At 42.3% G+C, this 20,631-nt stretch overlaps 1 protein-coding gene across 1 annotated transcript in view; it reads right to left on the bottom strand.

The window, feature by feature from the left end:
- The window catches only part of recql4 (RecQ helicase-like 4), a 63,133-nt gene that overhangs the window by 21,525 nt on the left and 20,977 nt on the right, over window positions 1-20,631 (bottom strand). Inside the window, exons 10-17 of the mRNA XM_048616567.1 lie at window positions 20,243-20,395; window positions 18,104-18,196; window positions 16,829-16,965; window positions 13,689-13,772; window positions 11,090-11,278; window positions 8,110-8,292; window positions 7,132-7,336; window positions 3,066-3,343 (exon numbers count right to left, since the gene is read on the bottom strand). Coding sequence (XP_048472524.1) covers window positions 3,066-3,343; window positions 7,132-7,336; window positions 8,110-8,292; window positions 11,090-11,278; window positions 13,689-13,772; window positions 16,829-16,965; window positions 18,104-18,196; window positions 20,243-20,395 — 1,322 coding nt within the window. The remainder of the gene's footprint in view (window positions 1-3,065; window positions 3,344-7,131; window positions 7,337-8,109; window positions 8,293-11,089; window positions 11,279-13,688; window positions 13,773-16,828; window positions 16,966-18,103; window positions 18,197-20,242; window positions 20,396-20,631) is intronic.

Below are 20,631 nucleotides of genomic sequence, written 5' to 3' on the forward strand. Positions count from 1 at the left end.
ACCCGTCGACCCAGAGGGCCGGGCCAGGACACACCACCCACCGGGCCAGGACACCATCCACATGGACCCAGAGGGCCGGGCCAGGACACCATCCACATCGACCCGGATGACCACCCGCCGGACCAGAGGGCCGGGCCAGGACACACCACCCAGAGGGCCAGGTCAAGACACTATCCACATCGACCCAGAGGGCCGGGCCAGGTCAGGACACCATCCACATCGACCCAGATGACCACCCGCTGGACCAGAGGGCCGGGCCAGGACACACCACCCACCGGGCCAGAGCCAGAAAACCCCAGCCACTAGGACAGAGGGCCAGGTCTGAAGACCACACCAGTATCCAATATGGAAGACAATCTACCAGGCCAGAAGACCACCTACTGGGGTAGATAGGAACCACCACCCCCACCCCAGCCCCATGATCACCTATGGTGCCAGGTTAGATGACCATCCACCAGGCCAGATGTCCTACACTGAAGATCACCCATCAAAGCAGATGGCCGTGCCAGATGACATCGCAACAGGGTAGCTGACCACCCACTGGAACAAGTCACCACACACTGATCAGCTGTGCAGTACAGAAGTCCACCCACTGGGTCAGATGAAAACCAGACCTGACAAAGTCTCTATCAGCGCAAACAAAATTGCTTGGGGAAGATCTGAAAGCTGTCTGAAACTGCAGAGATAAAACTTTGCTTCAATCAACTTCCTGAAAAGCAGGCCTGGGAAAAACACTTCTACCATTTAATAGTCCTTCCTTTATCACATTGATACTAGTTGTAAATGAAATTATGCTCTCTTCGTGGAGTTGAAGAATTGTTAATTACTCACTGCTGTAGTATATTATGAAATTCTGTAAGTTTAGAATAAATTGTGATTACACTGCCATTAGAAAACAATTAAACTTGATTTATCCAAGTTTTTTTTTAAACAAGATACGCTCAAATTTATGCTGCAGATCAAACATATTTCAAGAAATGTTTCCCAGAGAATTTAATAACAATTCTTTCAGTGTCATACTTGATTTGATAGGGCTTTAATTTTAGAACATGAATTACTCAGTTACCAGTTAGCAACTCTATTTACTTGCATTGTATACACTTCTGTTAATTAATTGAAATGTAAATTACAAAATGGAACAGCTTCAGCTTAATCAGATAGTAGGAACTGCAGATGCTGGAGAATCCGAGACAACAAGGTGCAGGGCTGGATGAACACAGCAGGCCAAGTAGCATCATAGGAGCAGAGAGGCTGACGTCTCGGGCCTAGACCCTTCATAGGCCCATCATAGGATCAAGTCAGTCAAGGCATTACACACTGTCTCTGAATATTAATACATTCAGTTCTTTTTCATTTCCATCCGAAATCCTACTTCCACAAGTATTTAAAGGTGTGCATGTATTCTTTTCACACCCACCACCAGTGCCAGCATGATAAACTTTTGTAGGCAATTTCCATAGTAATTTTGGAAATGAACGTGAACATGATTAATTCATCACTGAAAATATTAACAGTATAAAATCATTCTTTAAACCTTTTGATTATTGGGTATCAAGGCATCAGATTGAGTCTGGGCACTTCTTGCTATGAAAGCATTGGCTGGACAAGTTCATACATTAAGCTACTTGGGCAAGCTGCAAAACTTTACTTCCATAGTTTCAGACAGCTTTCAGATCATTTGGTATCTTCAAAAGCAGGGAGGGAAAAAGTTTGGAAAATGTTTCAAACTTTAGGGTTGGAACAGAGATGCTCAACTCCCTAACAACATGAGGCGGACACAAGCTCAGAATTTGATTTATACTACATGTTGACTTAATTAAGCTCAAACAGGGAACAAATTGTAGCATTATACTTTTCTTGAATGGCCCTGTGTTCTGAACTAAGTAAAGGGGTGAGGGCAATGTTTGTGGGAAAAGAAATATACAGTAGAAACTTTGCTCCTGATCATCATGTTTCAGCTATTACAATTTGCCAGTCTGATTTCAGACAGCAGTAGGATCTATAGTTTACACAACTGTTTCTGTACCAGTTGAATCATAAGCACAACACACTGCCATTTGGACCATTGTGCTTCTTCTAGGCTAAGAATTATCCAATGAGTCCCATTCCCTGTTGCTTTGTCACCACAGCCCTGCAATTGTATCCTTTTTGGAAAAAGAAGTCCTGTTGAAAGATGGTGTTACATTTGCTTCCACCAATGTTCTAGACAGTACATTTCAGAGAACAATATCTTGCTATGTTAAACAATTTATTTCTCATCTGGTTACAGAGTCATACAGTTGTACAGTCTAACCCATCCATGCAGACTAGATAACCTAAATTAATCTAGTCCCATTTGGCCCATATCCCTCTAAACCCTTCCTATTCACATACCCATCCAGATGCCTTTTAAAAGTTGTAATTGTATAAGGCTCCACCACTTTCTCTGGCAGTTTATTCGATACATGCACCACCCTCTGCGTGAAAAAGTTGTCCCTTAGGTCCCTTTTAAATCTTTCCCCTCTCACCTTAAACCTGTGCCCTTTAGTTTTGGACTCCCCTACCCTGGGGAAAAGACTTTGGCTATTCACCGTATCCATGCCTCTCATGATTCTATGAACCTCTGTAAGATCACCCCTCAGCATCCAATGCTCCAGGGGAAAAAAACCCCAGTCCTTTCAGCCTCTCCCTATAGTTCAAACCCTCCAACCCTGGCAACATCTTTGTAAATCTTTTCTGAACACTTTCTACTTTAACAACATCTTTCCCACAACAAGGTGACCAGGACTGAATGCAGTATTCCAAAAGCAGCCTAACTAATGTCTTGTACAGCCATAACGTGACCTCCCAATTCCTATACTTAATGCACTGACCAATAAAGGCAAGCATACCAAACACCTTCTTCACTACCCTGTCTACCTGCAACTCCACTTTCAAGGAATTATGAACCACTGTATTGCTAATTATCTTTGCTCTGTATTCTCTGATCCTCCTGCTGATGCAAAGAGATAGCAACAGTTTCCAGCACCGCAGAGGGAGAAGGGAAAATCTTAAAAGTAAGTAATACAAAACAGGTTTGTACTCACGTCTGGGTCGAGGAAGAGATGGCAATGGGCAGGCTTCCCGTCTCTCCCAGCACGGCCAATTTCTTGCACATAGTTCTCAAAGCCCTTTGGCATATTATAGTGTATGATTCCTCGGACATCTGACTTATCCAATCCCATGCCAAAGGCCACTGTTGCCACCACAATACGCAGCTGACCACTCATGAAGTTGTTCTGAATTCTCCTCCGTTCACTGGCTGACATTCCAGCATGGTAGCAATCAGCAATCCACTTTAAAGGCCGCCTCAACTTCTTTTTTGCTGCATTTTGTGTAGAAGAATTGCAAGAAAATAGTCTTTAGAACCTTCTCCCCAGCTAAAACATATTGCAATGTGAACATACTTTTCCAACGTCAGGACAGACATAACAGCATATATAATAAACTCATTTCAGACTGTATTGTTTAAACACACTGCCTGTGGTTGGCAATGAAGCACTATAGTGGTACTGATTTAACTGACCTCCAGAAGAATGGCAGACAGTGTTATAAATGGCATCAGGGCTAAGGAGGGAATTACTACAATTGTGTGAAGACTGCAAATGTACAGGTGAGATCCCAAAGGACTGGAGAATAGCCAATGTTGTCCCATTGTTTAAGGCAGCAGGGATAAGCCAGGAAATTACTCCTGTGAGTCTCATGTCAGTAGTAGGGAAATTATTGGAAAAGATTCTCAGGGACAAGATCTATATGCATTTAGAAGCAAATGGACTTATTAGCAATAGAAAGCATGGTATTGTGTGGGGGAGGTCGTGCCTCACCAACTTGATCAAGTTTTTTGAGGAGCTGACGAAGATGATGAGGGAAAAGCTGTTGATATTGTCTACATGGACTTCAGTTAAGCCTTTGACAAGGTTCCTCATGGCAGACTCCTACAAAAGATGAAGTCTCATGGTATCAGGGATGAGCTGGCAAGGTGAATACAGAACTGGCTTAGTCATAGGAGACAGAGGATGGCAGTGGAAGGATGCTTTTCGGAACAGAGGGCTGTGACTAGTGGTGTACCACAGGGATTAGTGCTGGGACCTCTGCTGTTTGTGATCTATATAAATGATTTGGAGGAAAACATAGCTGGTCTAATTAGTAAGTTTGCAGACAATAGAGAGATTGGTGGAGTTGTGGATAGGAGGATTGTCAGAGGATACAGCAGGATGTAGATCAATTGCAGGCATGGAAAGAAAAATGGTAGATGGAGTTTAATCCAGACAAAGGTGAGGTGATGCATTTTGCAAGGTGAAGTACAGGTGGAAATTATACAGTGAATGGCAGAGCCCTTTGGAGTATTGATATGCAGAGGGATCTGGGGGTGTGCACATCAACAGATGGCTGAAGGTGGCGGCACAGGTAGATAAGATAGTAAAAAAGGCTTATGGCATGCTTGCTTTCGTTAGAATGGGCAATGAGTATAAGAATAAACAAGTTATGCTGCAGCTTTATAGAACTTTAGTTAGGCCACACGTGAAATATTGCATACAGTTCTGGTCACCACTTTGGAGAAGGTACAGAAAAGATTTACCATGATGTTGCCTAGTATGGGGGAAATTTAGCAATGAAGAAAGGTTAGATAGACTGGGTTTGTTTTCACTGGAATGCAAGAGGTTGAGAGGCGACCTAATAAATGTTTATAAGATTGTGAATGGCATGGGTAGAGTGGTAAGTGTGAGGCTTTTCCCACGGTGGAGGGGTCAATTACTCGGCAACACATGTTCAAGGTGCAAAGGAGGAAGTTTAAAAGAGATGTGCGAGGCAAGTTTTTCACACAAAGGGTGGTGAGTGCCTGGAACATGCCGTCAGAGGTAGTGGAAGCAGACACAATAGCATCATTCAAGAAGTGCCTGGACAAATACATGAATAAGAAGGGAATAGAGGGACAAGGATCCTGTAAGTGAAGACAGTTACAGTATGGAAGGACAAAAATGTGTCAGCGCGTGCTTGGAGAGCCGAAAGGCCTGTTCCTGTGCTGTATTGTTCTTTGTTGACAGTCATTTTTGAAGCTTTCTGACTTGCACTCATCAGGACAAATACAAGAATAGCAAACTTCAAATTGATCACAACAACTCACTTTTGGAGAAAAGGGTGCCGATTGGTTGGCAAGCTGACTAGTTGGCGGAGGTGTTGCTATGGAGAACTGAGCAAGGAATTATTAGCTCACCAAGCTTTTGGATAATTCAAAAACATTCTTTTTGTTTGCAGCGTCTGGGTTCTTGTGCATAAATCTATGTCAGTTCTGGAGAGTATAAATGAGCTATGTTACAATCTTCATTTATTATCTGAAATTGGTTGTTACTGGAGCTATAAGTAGTCAGGATGGTTCAAACAAATGCTTCCCAATTGCAGAATCGCGTCCAACAAGTAAACGTTGGTTTTGGGTTTTGCCAGTACAGGTTAGTTGGATACAGTTTGTGCTCTGCCTATTACAAACAGCTGGAGGAACAGCGAAGATTTATAGCTTATGAATCTGGTATTGCATTGCCACTGAAATTCACATATAATGATTGCTCAATTGTCAAGAGTGGCAGAGTATCCTTTTGGGTATACAGCATCCTGTTAGTGGAAAATACCATTTGCGCTATATAGCTAATATTAGCAGCAGCATGAACTGACTTGCTTAATTCGTCTTTCAAGTTTTTGAATTTGTTCCCTCTCCCAGGGCATTCTGAAGTAGATTAGGCAGTGTTCAAGTTCAAAGTGTCAGACTTTAGCTCATTTGCATGTATGAGTTTGCCATTGTTCCTTTGTCACAATGAGTAAGAGTCAGAAATCTTCAGAAATGTGACTTTCAACAAGAATAATCTTCCAAGTGATTGCAGGGACACTACACTGTTGCCACCACCCTAATCAGCGTTCTAGCTATTTATCACAGTCAGTGGTTATTCAGCCAGCTGTGTGTCTATCTGTTGTCGCCAAATCAATTCAGTTAGTCCCATTCCCCTGCTCCTTCTACATGGCCTGGGAAATTCTCTCTCCCGGTGCTTATCTAATTTCCTTGTGGAACCCTCGGTTGAATCTGGCTGTCCTCTCTGGTAGTGCATGCCAGACCATAAGCACTCATGTAAAAATATAAATACATAGAATCCCTACAGTGTGGAAACAGGCCCTTTGGCCCAACAAGTCCACACCTTACAGCATCCCTCCCAGACCCATTCCCTTATAACCCACCTAACCTACACATCCCTGAACACTACGGGCAATTTAGCATGGCCAATCCACCTAGCCTGCACATCTTTGGACTGTGGGAGGAAACCAGAGCACCTGGAGGAAACTCACGCAGACACGGAGAGCATGTGCAAACTCCACAAAGACAGTTGCCTGAGGGTGGAATCGAACCCGGGCCCCTGGCGCTGTAAGGCAGCAGTGCTAACCACTGAGCCACCGTGCTGCCCAAATTCCATGCGGGGATAGTCTCGGATCACCAACCTTTAAGGTTACAGCTGGATGCTGACCAGTTCAGCCAGAGAAACTATACTTGTGGCACTATTTCTTTTGCCATTGATCTTAAATCCATGTTCTGATGCTTGACCCTTCTGCCAATGGAAGTCTGTTTTTGCAGTTTTGTGCTTCCTAACATAAAATATTGAATTTGTCAATGAGGTAATACTGTTACATCCTTGTCAAACAGTCCAGATTTAACTTGCAGTGCTCCAAATGAATTGGTTCCAGATAGTGTTTTCCATATCTGTGAACAGTCCCCTCTTATCCTCACGTATTTCAAGGCTGGCATGATAAATACAGTCCTCTGATACTTGAGATCAACACTGTCCCTTTTTTCAAAAATGTTCTACTCCTACTTACACTCAATGGAATCTTTTAATCAGTGCCAGGTCTCAAATTTATGTATTTAAAGGGCTTAACTCCCAATTTAAGCGTCTTAAAAACAAAAGAGCATAACAAATTAAGCAGTGGCACCACCGTAAAGCTGTAAACAATTGCTAAATTGATACACTTTCCAAATATTTTCTACCCAACTATTGGGTGCATAGCATTTCAATTTCTACCCCAAACAACCCATTCTGAACAGTGTTCTGAGCTTCTGCAGCATACGCAGCTTACCTATAGCTTTCTTTCTTTTTGCTAGGACTTCCTCAGCCATCTCCCCCTCCTCGTTTTGTTCTTGTGGCATCTCCTTTAGTGTAACTCCCTGAAGGCATGTCCGAAGCAGGGCTGCGATGCGGGTCGTCTCCTCTCTCCGTGTGCAGTAGATAATAATGGAATCCAAGGAGGCAAACCGGTCACCTTGGATCAAAGTTACAAGAGCCTGGGCAAGAATGCAGTTAAAGAATTTACCACACAAAAAAAAAGCACACAGATATAAAACACAAAGTTGATATTCTAAAATGCTACTTCTGGAGCAAGGTTTCTGCCACCTACAAGGACAAGGGCAGCAGAAATATGGGAACACCATCACCATCAGCAACCTCCCCTCCAAGTTACACACCATCCAGACTAGGAAATATAGAAACGAAGAGGACGAGAAGACCCTTTGAGCCTGATCTGCCATTCAGTATGATAATGGTTGATCCTTTAGCTCAGCGCCATACTCCTAATCTATCTCCATTACCTTTGATGCCTTTATTTTGTAAAAAAATTATCAATCTTTTATAACACCATCCCTGCAGGATCGCTCAGATAAAAACCTGAAACATTTTACCCAATAGCACTTTGTTCAAGGCAGCTTTTCAAAGGCAATTAGGAAGGTGTAATAAATGCTGCTTTTCTCAATAATATCTAATTTGAATTAATCATTTTAAAAAGTTCAATGATCCACCTGATCTATCTTTAATTTACTTTGGGTCTCACATCCTCAAACACCACATTACTGCAAACAAAAACAGAAATTGCTGAAAAAACTCAGGTGTGGCAGCATCTGTGGACAGAAAGCTGAGATAACGTTTTGTAACCACATTATTGTTTATTTTTATGTAGTCACTAACAAGAACCAGATTGATTTCACTCTCATGTTGTCCCATGAGTGATTAAAAAAGCTCCCTCCTACAATGTGTGATTAACAGTCTGACTCTCAGGCTTTACCTGATCTCTATCCCGGTCTGTAGACACACTGAGAAACAAATTGGCTGGTACATCTGCAGAGCGTACAGCTATTCCTTCTCGCTCCTGGATCCCAAGGTGATGTGCAATGTTCTGGGCTGTCGCTAGTGTGGCAGTGGCTGTTAAACCCAGCAGGCATTTCACTCCCAAACGTTCCTTCAGGACCTACAGATCAGATACAAAATAATCCACTGAAGAATAAACATACTGAAACTCCGCAGGTTAGTCTCTAGTGTTACTGGTGTTTGGAATTTAAACAGAATTTATTCATCCACTGGTTGAAAACTTGACATAACTGAGAAAAGGGATAATTTAATTAAGCCTACTAGCTAACTGACAGTAGTGTTCAGTGAGTCACTGACGTTTTTTTCAAATTCCTACAATATCCTTCCCTCATGTCTCGAAGTAATACAGATACTTTGGCACTGCCTATGCTCTAATAGTCAACTGTCCAGCAGAAATGGTCACACTTTAGCCAAACAACTGTATCCCTTTATCACATTAATGATCATACCACAAGGATTTGGGCAGCACGGTGGCTCAGTGGTTAGCACTGTTGCGTCACAGTGCCAGGGACCCGGGTTCAATTCCACCCTCAGGCAACTGTCTGTGTGGAGTTTGCACATTCTCCCTGTGTCTACGTGGGTTTTCTCAGCGTGCTCCGGTTTCCTCCCACAGTCCAAAGATGTGCAGGCTAGGTGGATTGGCCATGCTAAATTGCCCGTAGTGTTCAGGGATGTGTAAATTAGGTGGGTTATCGGGGAATGGGTCTGGGTAGGTGCTCTGAGGGTCGGTGTGGACTTGTTGGGCTGAAGGGCCTGTTTCCACACTGTAGGGATTCTATGATCTACGACATGCAGCCATCATTAAGGGCTCTTCTGGTCTGGCGATATCCGTGCCTCTGAGCCGGAAGGCCCAGATTCAAGCTTCCACCTGTTTCAGAGGTATGATCATAATAACATTTGAACACAGTGATTAAGAATATCTATACAGCCATGTTCAATCTGTCCTCAATTTGACCCATTAATCTCTGGGATAATTCCAGTGAATCTGTGCAACCTTAAAATCTTTCCCAACAGATAATGCTAGAAATATTCAGCAGGTTAGGCACAACCTGTAGAGATAAAAGAAGGTTAATGCCTCAGATCAATGACCTTTCATCTGAACCAGTGGAAGTTCATCCATCTGACCGAAACTTCAGCCTTTCTGCTCCTATGATGCTGCTTGGCCTGCTGTGTTCGTCCAGCCCTGCATCTTGTTGTCTCTCTTCATCTGAAACATGAATTCTGTTTCTCGCTTAACAAATACTACCTAACCTGCTGAGCTAGTCCAGCACAGGCAGCTTTTATTCTGGATTTCCAACATCTGCAGTATCCTACTTCTGTAAATCATTGCTGAACTTTGATGCCCAAAACTGAAGGAGAGAACTCCAGATGGTATCTAACTAAGACTGTCCAACTGAAGCATTAGCACCTCACTTGTTCATTTTACCAACATCTTTGAGAAAACAAACAACATTTCATTCTATATTATTGCTAAAGAGAGAGATACAAAGTCAAAGCTTTTCATCTTACACTCAAAATTAGGGCACAAGAGTCAGACCTGAGCAAAACAAGGGACACCAATTTAAGAGGGCTAGAATACAAGAGCTGAGATGTACTGCTGAGGCTGGATAAGACTTTGGTCAGACTGCATTTGAAATATTCTAATGAGTTTTAGGCCCTGCATCCAAGGAAGGATGTGTTGGCATTGGAGGCAGTCCAGAGGAGGTTTCCAAGAATGATCCAGGAATTAAGGGCTTATCATATGAGGCGCAGTTGAGGACTCTGGTTCTGTACTCGATGGAATTGAGGAGGATTATGGGGGGAGATCTGAATGGAACTTACAGAATACCATTCGGGCTTGATGGAGTGGGGCTGGAGATGATGTTTCCAATAGTAGGAGAGACTAGGATTCACGGGCAAAGCCTCAGTCAGAAGGGGTGACCCTTTAGAACTGAGGTGAGGAGGAATTTCTTCAGCCAGAGGGTGGTGAATCTGTGGAACTCACTGCTGCAGAGGGCTGTGGAGGCCAAGTCATTGAGTGTAGATGGGTTTTTGATTGGTAAGGGCATCAAGGGTTTTGGGGCGAAGGCAGGACACTGGGGTTGAAAAACGTATCAGCCATGATGGGCTGAATAGCCTAACTCTGGTCCTGTATTTTCTGGTTTTATACAACATGAGAATAAGGTGCTGATTGGTGGATTCATCATTTGCATGGAGTTGCAGTTAACTGTTAATCATTGTAATCAGACAGGGTAGGTATATGGATCAATCAGGGTTGTACCACATGGTTGCAACAGAGATTTGCAGTCTCCATGATCCTTTTTCTCTCCCCCAGTCAGAAAGGCACACTATAAATGCAAATGTTTTCCATGTCTGTTCCTAGCATCCAAGTTCTCTTGAGTGTGAGACAAAAAGCTTTGTGTTGCCTTTTATCAATGTTTAAGTTCTGTACTATCAAACAGTTATTACTTATTATACAATTCGGCAGGTAAACTGCATTGTGGTGATGGCATACGCTATGCAGAAAATTCCAAAGTTCAAATTAGAGCCTAATGTTACATTAGATCATTGTAGCTGAGGAGCTTATATCTGGCAGGAGTGGCTGAGAATTGTTCAGGGTTTCCACTGGTTATTGTTAGCCAACAAGTGCTTTCAGGAAATGCATCAAGGTAGAAGTTGAGCAAGGCCAACATTACAATATCCATCACATACAATACTCAAAGTCAGGGTCCCACTCGTACAGGTCAAATGCTCCAGCAAGCATCATCAGGAGAGAAGGAAACTGAAAATGTAATTAGATGCCCAGTTTGAATTCAGATAGTTTCCCTCAAGCTAATCCTGATCACAGGTTGCACTGCACAAAAGGAGCCACCCTTTCTAAACCACAGCACCACTGAGATGTTCCTCCCTTACCCTACCTTACACAGACGGAGGTAGCACGGTCTGAAGTTGTGAGACCATTCTGAGACACAGTGTGCCTCATCGATACATGCAAAAGCCACTGGGGGAAGTTCATGTGCAGGTGGGAGACAACTTGATCCAGCCCGACCACCACCAACGAGTGCCTCTGGGGAGAGCAACAGCACATGGACCTTACCCTCTTTCACCTGTGGATCCAAAGATAAACACGTGAATCCAAAGCAATCGGAAATGACCTCCAATTACATTCACACAAAAGAATTCTTGCTGCAGTCCAGTTGTTTTAAAATACTTGATGTCTTTGGGCATGTGTTCCGGAGGGGGAAGCATCTTCTGCTCTGCAACCATCCAGTCATAATCCTCAAAAATCATCCAACGTGAGTTGTCGGAATAGAGCCAGTAACTGTTGCACACTGTTCCAATGGTGAATGGAGCTCCAATCAATGGCTAATTTGTCCTGGATAATGCCAAACTACTTGATGTTATTAGAACTGTACTCATCCAGGCAAAGTATTCCGTCATACACCTGCCTCGTAGGTGGAGGACGGGCTCAGGGAAATCAGTCATCATAATTCCCAGTCTCTGACCTGTTCTCATAGTTACAACTGTTCCAGTTGATTTTTTGGTATTTAGCGACTTACAGGATGTTGATGATGAGGAACTATAAGTATTAGTAATAACAATAAATTTATTGGGAGTAGATAGATTCTTGCTGGAGATAGCAAGATGGATGTGGGCAACTCAGGATGGGCAATAAATGCTGGCCCAACAAACAAATAAAATTAATTTTAAAAATGGTCATTGCCTGAAACTTGAGTGACACAAACATGACGTTATTTGCCACTTGTTAGAATAATCAACAAGTATAGATTGCTTCAATACAGGGATAAAGGCAAAAAGATGCAACCAATGGCCTGCCACATAACTGTGGAGAAAAAAGGCAGCAAGAAACATCACAGACAACTCTTCATCTGATGTATCCCACATGAAGATGCATCAAGTTGGATCCGTAATCTCAGTGATTAGAAGAATAAAGCACAATTTTGGAGAAACTTACAAAATTGTTAAATAGAAAAAGAGTAAATGCAGAAAGGATGTTCTTTTTCAGGCTATGGGCTCTAGAATTAGGGGGTGCATCTCAGAATAAAAGGCAGGGCATGTAAGGCTGAGATGAGGAAGAACTCCTTCACTCACAGGGTAAAGAATCTTTGGAATCGTCTACCCTCAAGGACTGTGTAGGTCCAAAACAGACTTCATTAGATTTCTAGTTACTAATGACAAAAAGAATGAAAATATGGCATTGAGGTAGATGATCAGCTATGGTCTAGAATAGTGGAGCAGGTTCTAGGGATTAAATGGCCTATTTTTGCAATGTTCTTAGCATAACAAGGTTAAGAACTACACACAGAGTGTAAAAGGATATACCCATACAGGATTAAGGAATACTTTATTTTTTTATGGCAGGGAACTAATCTTTCCTCATCTCCTGACTCTCATACTGACTGTAAATCCAGAAATTCACAATGAGACATTAAAATGTTGGTAACAGAGGTTTGAGAAGTAAAAGTTAACACAGCTCAAGGCGTGAAGCAAAAAACTGTAAAACTGAAGTTTTTGATGGTTCTGTAAAGTTAACATTTGCAAGGACTAGCTGTTCTAGGGACACAACGAATTTCAACAGCATATTTCTGAACCAAAAATTCTTTCCAGTAATACATTTGAAATATGGATAATATCTCAGAAACCTTTAGCATCAGTATTCAGCAGATTTGTAGCACAGTTACTACAGTGTTTTTGTTGACTGACAGCATTGCTACCAATCTACATGCTTACACATAAAATGGGATTAATGGACACCTACACAAAAAAAAGCACCTTCACTCCATTGTATTGTAAAACTGGCATCCATGTATCCCAAAAGGTGACAGAAATAATTGGGATCCTTTCCATTTGAGATAGAGGGTGCTGTCTAAAATAGTGGTGGAAGCATGTTGGCTCAGTGGTTTGTACTGCTGCCTCACAGCACCAAGGACTCCGGTTTGATTCCACCCTCGGGCAACTGTCTGTGTGGAGTTTGCACATTCTCCCCGTGTCTGCGTGGGTTTCCTCCGCGTGCTCTGGTTTCCTTCCACAGTCCAAAGACGCACAGGTTAGGGTGGATTGGCTATGCTAAATTGCCCGTGTGTGTTCAGGGATGTGCTGTCTAGGTGGATTAATGGGAAATGTAGGGTTATAGGGATATGGTAGGGGGGTGGGTCTTGGTGGGATGCTTTTCTGAGGGTTGGTGTGGACTCAATGGACTGAATGCTTCCACACTGTAGGGATTCTATGATTCTAGGCAGAGTCAGAGTCAACATCAACTTTTGAAATGGAATTGAATAAACACTTGGAGAAATATCTGGAGGCTAAAAGGACAATTGAAATGAATGGAACTAATTGAAGCACTCTTTTGAAGAGCTGGCATATACACAATCAGCTGAATTGCCTCCTCCTATATTGCATTATTCTATAAACAGGTCAAAGAACAATTGAAACTAGGTCAGATTATCGTATTTCTGTAGTTGATGAGCACAATGAACCATTAAATCTTCAACTGACCTTTGCAACAGCTGCTTCCCTCTGTGTCCTTGTCATACTGGAGTGGATACAAACTGCCTTTAGGTTGGACGGAAGCCCTGAAACCTGTCAGAAAGGCAGAAAATAAATTGCGAGTCAATTGGTTACTCACCAATAACCTAGTATTTGGGCATTTTTGCAGGGAGTGCAGAAACAAAGGAAGCTGATGTACATGTGTGCACAATTCATTGAAGACGAAAGATAGGACAAGTTGAACGCAGTTTATAAAGCATACAACATCCAGGGTTTTATTAATAATGACAAAATAAAAAAAGCAAGGAAGTTATTTTAAACCTGTGCAAAATACTGGTTCAGCCTCAAACATCGTATTGCATCATTTGCGGCACCACACATGACAAAGGAAATGAAGGGATGAGACAGTGTACAAGAAGATATACAATATTCCAAGGATGAGAAATTTCAGTTACATATACAGAATAGAAAAACTGGAGTTGCTCTCCTTGGAGAAGAGAAGGTGGAGGGCAGATTTGATAGAACTGTTCAAAATCATGAGGGTTCTGGATAGAATAAATAGGGAGAAATTTCCCACTGATCACAGATTTAAGATAATTGGCAAAAGAAACAACAGTGACAGGAGAAGAAACATTTTCAGGCAGCATTTAGTTAGGGTCTGGGATGTTCTACATCACTGTGTGGTGGAGGTAAGTTCAATCAAAGGATTCAAGAGAAATTTGGCCCACTCTCCGAAAAGGAACAATTTTTAGGGTTACGGGGAGAAGGCTGGGGATTGCCAATCAGTGAATTGGTCCTGCAAAAAGTCAGCATCAATGAGATAGATTGAATGGCTTCTTCCTCTATGCTAAAAACTGCATATTGCTTGCGGTTCTTTCCAAGAGACTTAGAAGATGTCCTCATACCTGATACAAAGCAAACAATATATCAGTTTTTTTTGTGCCCTCAGGCTATCCCAAAGCAGTTCACATCCAACCAAGTACTTTTTGCATATTTATTCTTTCTGAGGATCTGGGCATCATGGGCTATATCATTATTCCAACCCCTCATTGTCTCAGAAAAAGCGGTGTGCTGACTTCTTGAAGTGCTGCAGACCCTATGGTCTCTGAACACCCACAATGCTGTTAAGAAGGAAGTTCCATGATTTTGATAGAGTTCCAAATCAGGATGGCATGTGTCTTGATAGGGAACACGCAGGTGATGGTCCCAGGTATCTACTGCCCCTGTCCTTCCAGGTGGTCGAGGTTGTGGGTCTAGAAGAGTGAATGTTACTTGCTACTTATTAGCCCAAGCGTGAATGTTCTCCATGTCTTATTGCTGGAGTGGAGCGTGTTGGAGGCATGGAGCAGAGATGGTTATTGGACTCATGACTGATGTGCGCAGTCAGCGGCTAACAAGGCTGGTCAAACCACATGTGGAAGGCCCTGCACTGATCTACTGTAACGTAATGTTTATCTGACTGTAACGTTTATCCTTTTAACTTTATGTCTTATTTTCTAACTTATACTACATTGTAAGGTAATGTAAATTTTTGCTTCTTTATTTCTCTTTTCTTGTATCTAGGATTGTACCTAGGTACTTTGTACCCAAGATGTCGCCATGAGGGCTAACATTATAGACTTTTCACTGTACTCCTGTACTTCTGTACTTCAGCACACATGACAATAAAACCTAATCCTAATTCAGTATCTGAGGAATCACGAATGATATTGAATATTCTGCGAACATCTGCTAAAATTTCCCTCTACTAATCTTATAAGAGAAGAAAAGTCATTGATGGCACAGCTGAAAATGCCTGGTCCTGGAATGCTACACTTAGGAATTCCCACAGTTATGTCCTTAGATTGAGATGACTGACCTCCAGCAACTGCAATTTTTGTGCTACATATGATTCCAATCAGTAGAGTGGTTGCCATTATTCCCATTGTTTCCATGAATCCATACTCAGTCAAATGCTGCCTTGATGTCAAGGGGAGTCACTCTTAACTCACCTGTTGAGTTCAGCTCTTCCATACTTAAAACCAAGGCTGTAATGAGATCAGAAGCTAAGTGGCCTTAGCAAAACCCAAACTGAATAGCTCATAGCTAAGCAAGTGCACACCTTGCATTTACTTTCCTGATAATAGACAGTAGATTGGTGGGGCAATTATTGGTTCAGTCAGATTAGTTCTGATTTTCGAGTTCTGTGGAAGTCATGCTGGCTTCAAAACATTAACTCTGTTTCTCTCTCCAGAGATGGTGGCAGGCCTGCTGAATTTCTCTACGTTAGTGCCTTGTGGCTACAGCATTTATACAGCTCGTTCAATCCTCAGGGTGTAGAGAGTCAGGATTCAATGATGGAAGCTAGTGTTGGACTGAAGGAAATGCAGCAGCCAGTGTGTTTCAGTATGGTCCCATGGGCAGCTTTTTTTTCTTTATTCATTCACAGGATGAGAGCATCACTGACTAGGCAGCATATATTGCCCATCCCTAACATAACAGCTGCAAAACAAATGACTAAGCTTTTCAGTCCCAGCTGAAAGACCTTGTGACAGATGCTGCCTGACCTGCTGTGCATTTCCAGCATTTTGTGTTTATAGTTCAGAATTCCAGCAAAGTACTTCACCTTGCCTCCATTTGGTGACATTATATATTATGGTATTAATACTTCATACAAAGTGCTGATAGTTTATAGTTTAGGTCTGTGACTGAGAAGCAACTGAAGGTGGACTGGTATATCATCTGTTAGGATGAAACATACATCATTATTTGTGCAACAAGAACAAAGTTGCTGGAAAAGCTCAGCAGGTCTGGCAGCATCTGTGAAGGAGAAAACACAGAGTTAACGTTTCAGGTCCGGTGACCCTTCCTCAGAACCGAGGAAGGGTCATCGGACCCGAAACGTTAACTCTGTTTTCTCCTTCACAGATGCTGCCAGACCTGCTGAGCTTTTCCAGCAACTTTGTTTTTGTTCCTGATTTACAGCATCCGCAGTTCTTCCGGTTTTTATCATTATTTGTGCAGTTAGGAGTTACAGGATAGAACAGAAATGGAGTTGTAATAACCATCTGGGTTACAAACAAATACTGTTTGTTTTACTAAATTTGAGAATGCAGTGAGGGTCAATCCTTAAAAACTGATGGACTACAAAAAAAACCTGAAAATCTCACCTGATCATCCATAAGCGAGACAAGAGGTGAAATCACCAAGGTGATGCACTTTGACCTCTTGGCATACAAGTATGCAGGTAACTGGTAGCAAAATGATTTCCCCATTCCAGTGGACAGCACAACCAAAGTAGAAAGACCTAGTTTGGTGACAAAGAACAGAAAAAATACCATACTAGCACATTAGGCACCTGTGTAAATGCTGCGTTCAAGCGTTACATTTTAATTAACTGTTTAAGTTGTACAGAAATGTTTTATTAATCAGCACCTACAGGACCAGGAGTGTACCTGTTGATCAAATATTCCAATTGATCAAGTGGTCCACATAATCGATGCAAAAACACACACTAGGTAATAGAAACGAAATGCAGGGAGTTTACATATCATTATACTTGATTTACAGCATAAATCACTTCAATAACAATGCAACTTAAATAAAAAACTTACTAGCAGAGAGCCTTCTCACTCGCACCCTCAGCTGACTACTCAGACATCATAGAGATTGTGATAATACAGTGAGCATCTGGTATTTGAGGTGTATGATTATTGCTGGTTTAATCGAGTGTGCCAGTTCACGAAGTGCCAGTTAAAACAAAGTTTGCTGTAGATACTTTATATGCAGAAGCAGAGGAGATGTGAATCATTCTAATTGTCACAAGGAAACCAACAATTCAGGAGAAACTTTCACTCTCCTCGTTTCTCACCTCTTGCAGCCTCCATATTGAGTGGCCATATCTTTCATCCCTGGTTGCAGAGCTTTATTTCTTTATTTTAATTCATTAACGGGATGAGGGCGTCACTGGCTAGGCAGCATTTATTGCCCATCCCTAACTGCCCAGAGGACAATTCAGAGTCAACCACATTGCTGTGGATCTGGAGTCACATGTAGGCCAGACCAGGTAAGGATGGCAGTTTCCTTCCCTAAAGGACACTGGTGAACTAGATGGGTTTTTCCAACAATTGACAATGGATTCAAGGTCATCATTAGTTTCTTAATTCCAGATATTTATTGAATTCAAATTCCACCATCTGTCATGGCAGGATTCAAACCAGTGTCCCCAACATGTTATCTGGGTCTCTGGATTAACAGTCCAACAATAATACCACTAGGCCACTGCCTCCCCCATAATCATTATTTGACAGCAAGGGTTTCCATGTAGTGCCAATAGTTACAGTATAAGCAGACCTGCCCACTGGAGAGATTGCAACTACTGTTGCCATAGGTACATTATTCAAACATGGTCACTGCCTGAACAGATTTTTTTTTTTCTGACACACCTGATAAAATCCTCATCACGGTTAGTTCCTGGCCTGGTCTGAATGAATGGAACCCGAGCTCTGTCAGGGCTTCAAATACCTCTGCTGGAGTAGCTGATAAAGAGGGTTTAAAAAAAAAGATTAATAAACACAGTGTAACCAAAATCCTGTCCCTTGTGTCAGCTGTGCCTCAGCTGGTAGCACACGACACTTGAGTCACAAGGCACATGCCCAAAACAAAGAGTACAAAAACAGCCCTGAGAGAGCACTGCACTTTCGGACGAGTCATTAAACCATGGGACCAAATGCTCTCTCAGGCCAATGCAAAAGATTGTATCGCACCATTTCAAAGAAAAGCAGGGAACCTATCTCTGGTGTCTTGCTAATATCTATTCCTCAATCATCATCATCAAAAGATTTTCTGGTCATTATTATCATACTGCTGTTTGAGGCAGTGTGTTCTTTGGAAATGGGCTGCCCCATGTTTTACCTGACAGCAGTGTACACTGCTTGACACATCCTGAAAACTTCTACAGAAATGCAAAACCTTTTCTTCGTCATGGTTAATACATTTTTCCCCAAGGGAAAGTAGTCCATGTGATTGGCTAGCCACAAACTCCAATACACCAACTCAGAGGATCCCTAACATTTTCAAGACTCAATCTCCACCACCTGGAACAATAACTTCTGCTCCAAGTCACACCCCATCCTGACTTGAAATTGTGTTGCTTTTCCTTCTGTACAACTGGCTCAAAATCCTGGAACACCTTATCCAACATCATGGTGGGTGGTCCATACACTGAATGGATCACAGCAGTTCAAGGTGGCAGCTCACCACCACCTTCTCAACAGCAATTATGATAGACAATAAATGTTGGCCTTGCCAATAATGTCCACATCACATGACCAAATATTCATGCATATTTTTACATAATTAAAGCTTCGCTCAGCATCAGCCACTTGTTATTCTGTCCCTTTTAGTTCAAAGTAAAGGAGTGTTCCATTTGTGGGAGTCTCAACAAACAGAAAAAAGACTGCGCTTAACCATAATAAATTGTTACGGCATCAGGGATAGACAGAAATTCATTTAAATATTCACCCACAACTACGAATAAAATAAGGTAGCCACACAACTAAACATTACACGAAGAGAAACAGTCCCTCTATAATACCCTCTTACCCATTGATGCACATCAGACATGCAACCTCCTCCAGAGGTGATAATCAAACCATTTAGAAATATGATCTTTTCTCTCATACCAGGTTCACATACATTTTTGGAAATGATAGCTTAGAAAGATTGGAGTGGGGAGGGGCTATAAATTCATTCGTGGGACGCAGGTGTCGCTGGCTTGCAGCATTTATTGCCCCCGTCCCTAGTTGCCCTTGAGAAGGTGGTGGTGAGCTGCCTTCTTAAACTGCTGCAGTCCACGTACTGTGGGTTGACCCACAATACCCTTAAGGAGGGATTTCCAGGATTTTGTCCTACTGACAGTGAAGGAACAGCAATATATTTCCAAGGTGCTGTTTAAGGATCCCTCGTGAATTTTTGCAGTGCATCGTGTAGATAGTACACACTGCTGCTACTGAGCATCGGTGGTGGATGCTTGTAGATGTAATGCCAATCAGGCGGGCTGCTTTGTCCTGAATGGCATCAAGTTTCTTGAGTGCTGTTGTGACTGCACCATCCAGAAAAGTGGGGAGTATTCCATCACACTCCTGACTTGTGCCTTGTAGAGTTATTCACTGAAATATTCCTAGCCTCTGACCTGTTCTTGCAGCCACTGGATTTATGTGGTGAGTCCAGGTGAGTTTCTGGTCAATGGTGATTCCCAGAATATTGATAGTAGGGGAATTCAGTGATGTCAAGGAGCAGTGTTTAGATGGTGTCTTATTGGAGACGGTGCCTTATTGGAGACGGTCATTGCCTGGCACTTGTGTGGTGTGAATGTTACTTGCCACTTGTCAGCCCTAGCCTGGATATTGTCTAGATCTTGCTGCATTTTAACAAGGACCGATTCAGTATCTGAGGAGTCACGACCAGTGCTGAACATTGTGCAATCATCGGCGAACATCCCCACTTCTGACCTTTATGAAGGAGAGAAGCTCATTGACGAAGTGGCTGAAGATGGTTTGTTGAAATGCAATTAAATCTCATACCTATGACCTTTCCATCCTCTCCAAGCCTGTAGAGAGGTTCCACGGCTGGTGGAGCTTTTGGTTTCTCAAACGTCGGACAAGCAGTGTTCAGTTGAAACTCAGCAGCAGACATTGGTTCAAGTTGCGCCCTTGTATTATCTGCAGCCAAGGTGCCTGCAATGGAAGTGTCATAGCAAGAACATGAGTTAAAACAGTGGCCTAGACATGTAATAGGGGCCAGTTTCAGAGTCAGCTGCCCTAAATAGTAATTATATGAGGAAAAAGGGTTCATTTCAACAGCTTCTGTAAGGTGGGAAACTGGCTCATGATTTATCTCCAACCAATTTTCATTTCTAATGATGTCACAAATCAATAAACTGTGTGGTCAATTTTAAGTAACTCATTCGTAA

The sequence above is a fragment of the Rhincodon typus genome, chromosome 2 (genome assembly GCF_021869965.1).
Source record: "Rhincodon typus isolate 14 chromosome 2, sRhiTyp1.1, whole genome shotgun sequence".
In the NCBI taxonomy this organism is placed as follows: Eukaryota; Metazoa; Chordata; class Chondrichthyes; order Orectolobiformes; family Rhincodontidae; genus Rhincodon; species Rhincodon typus.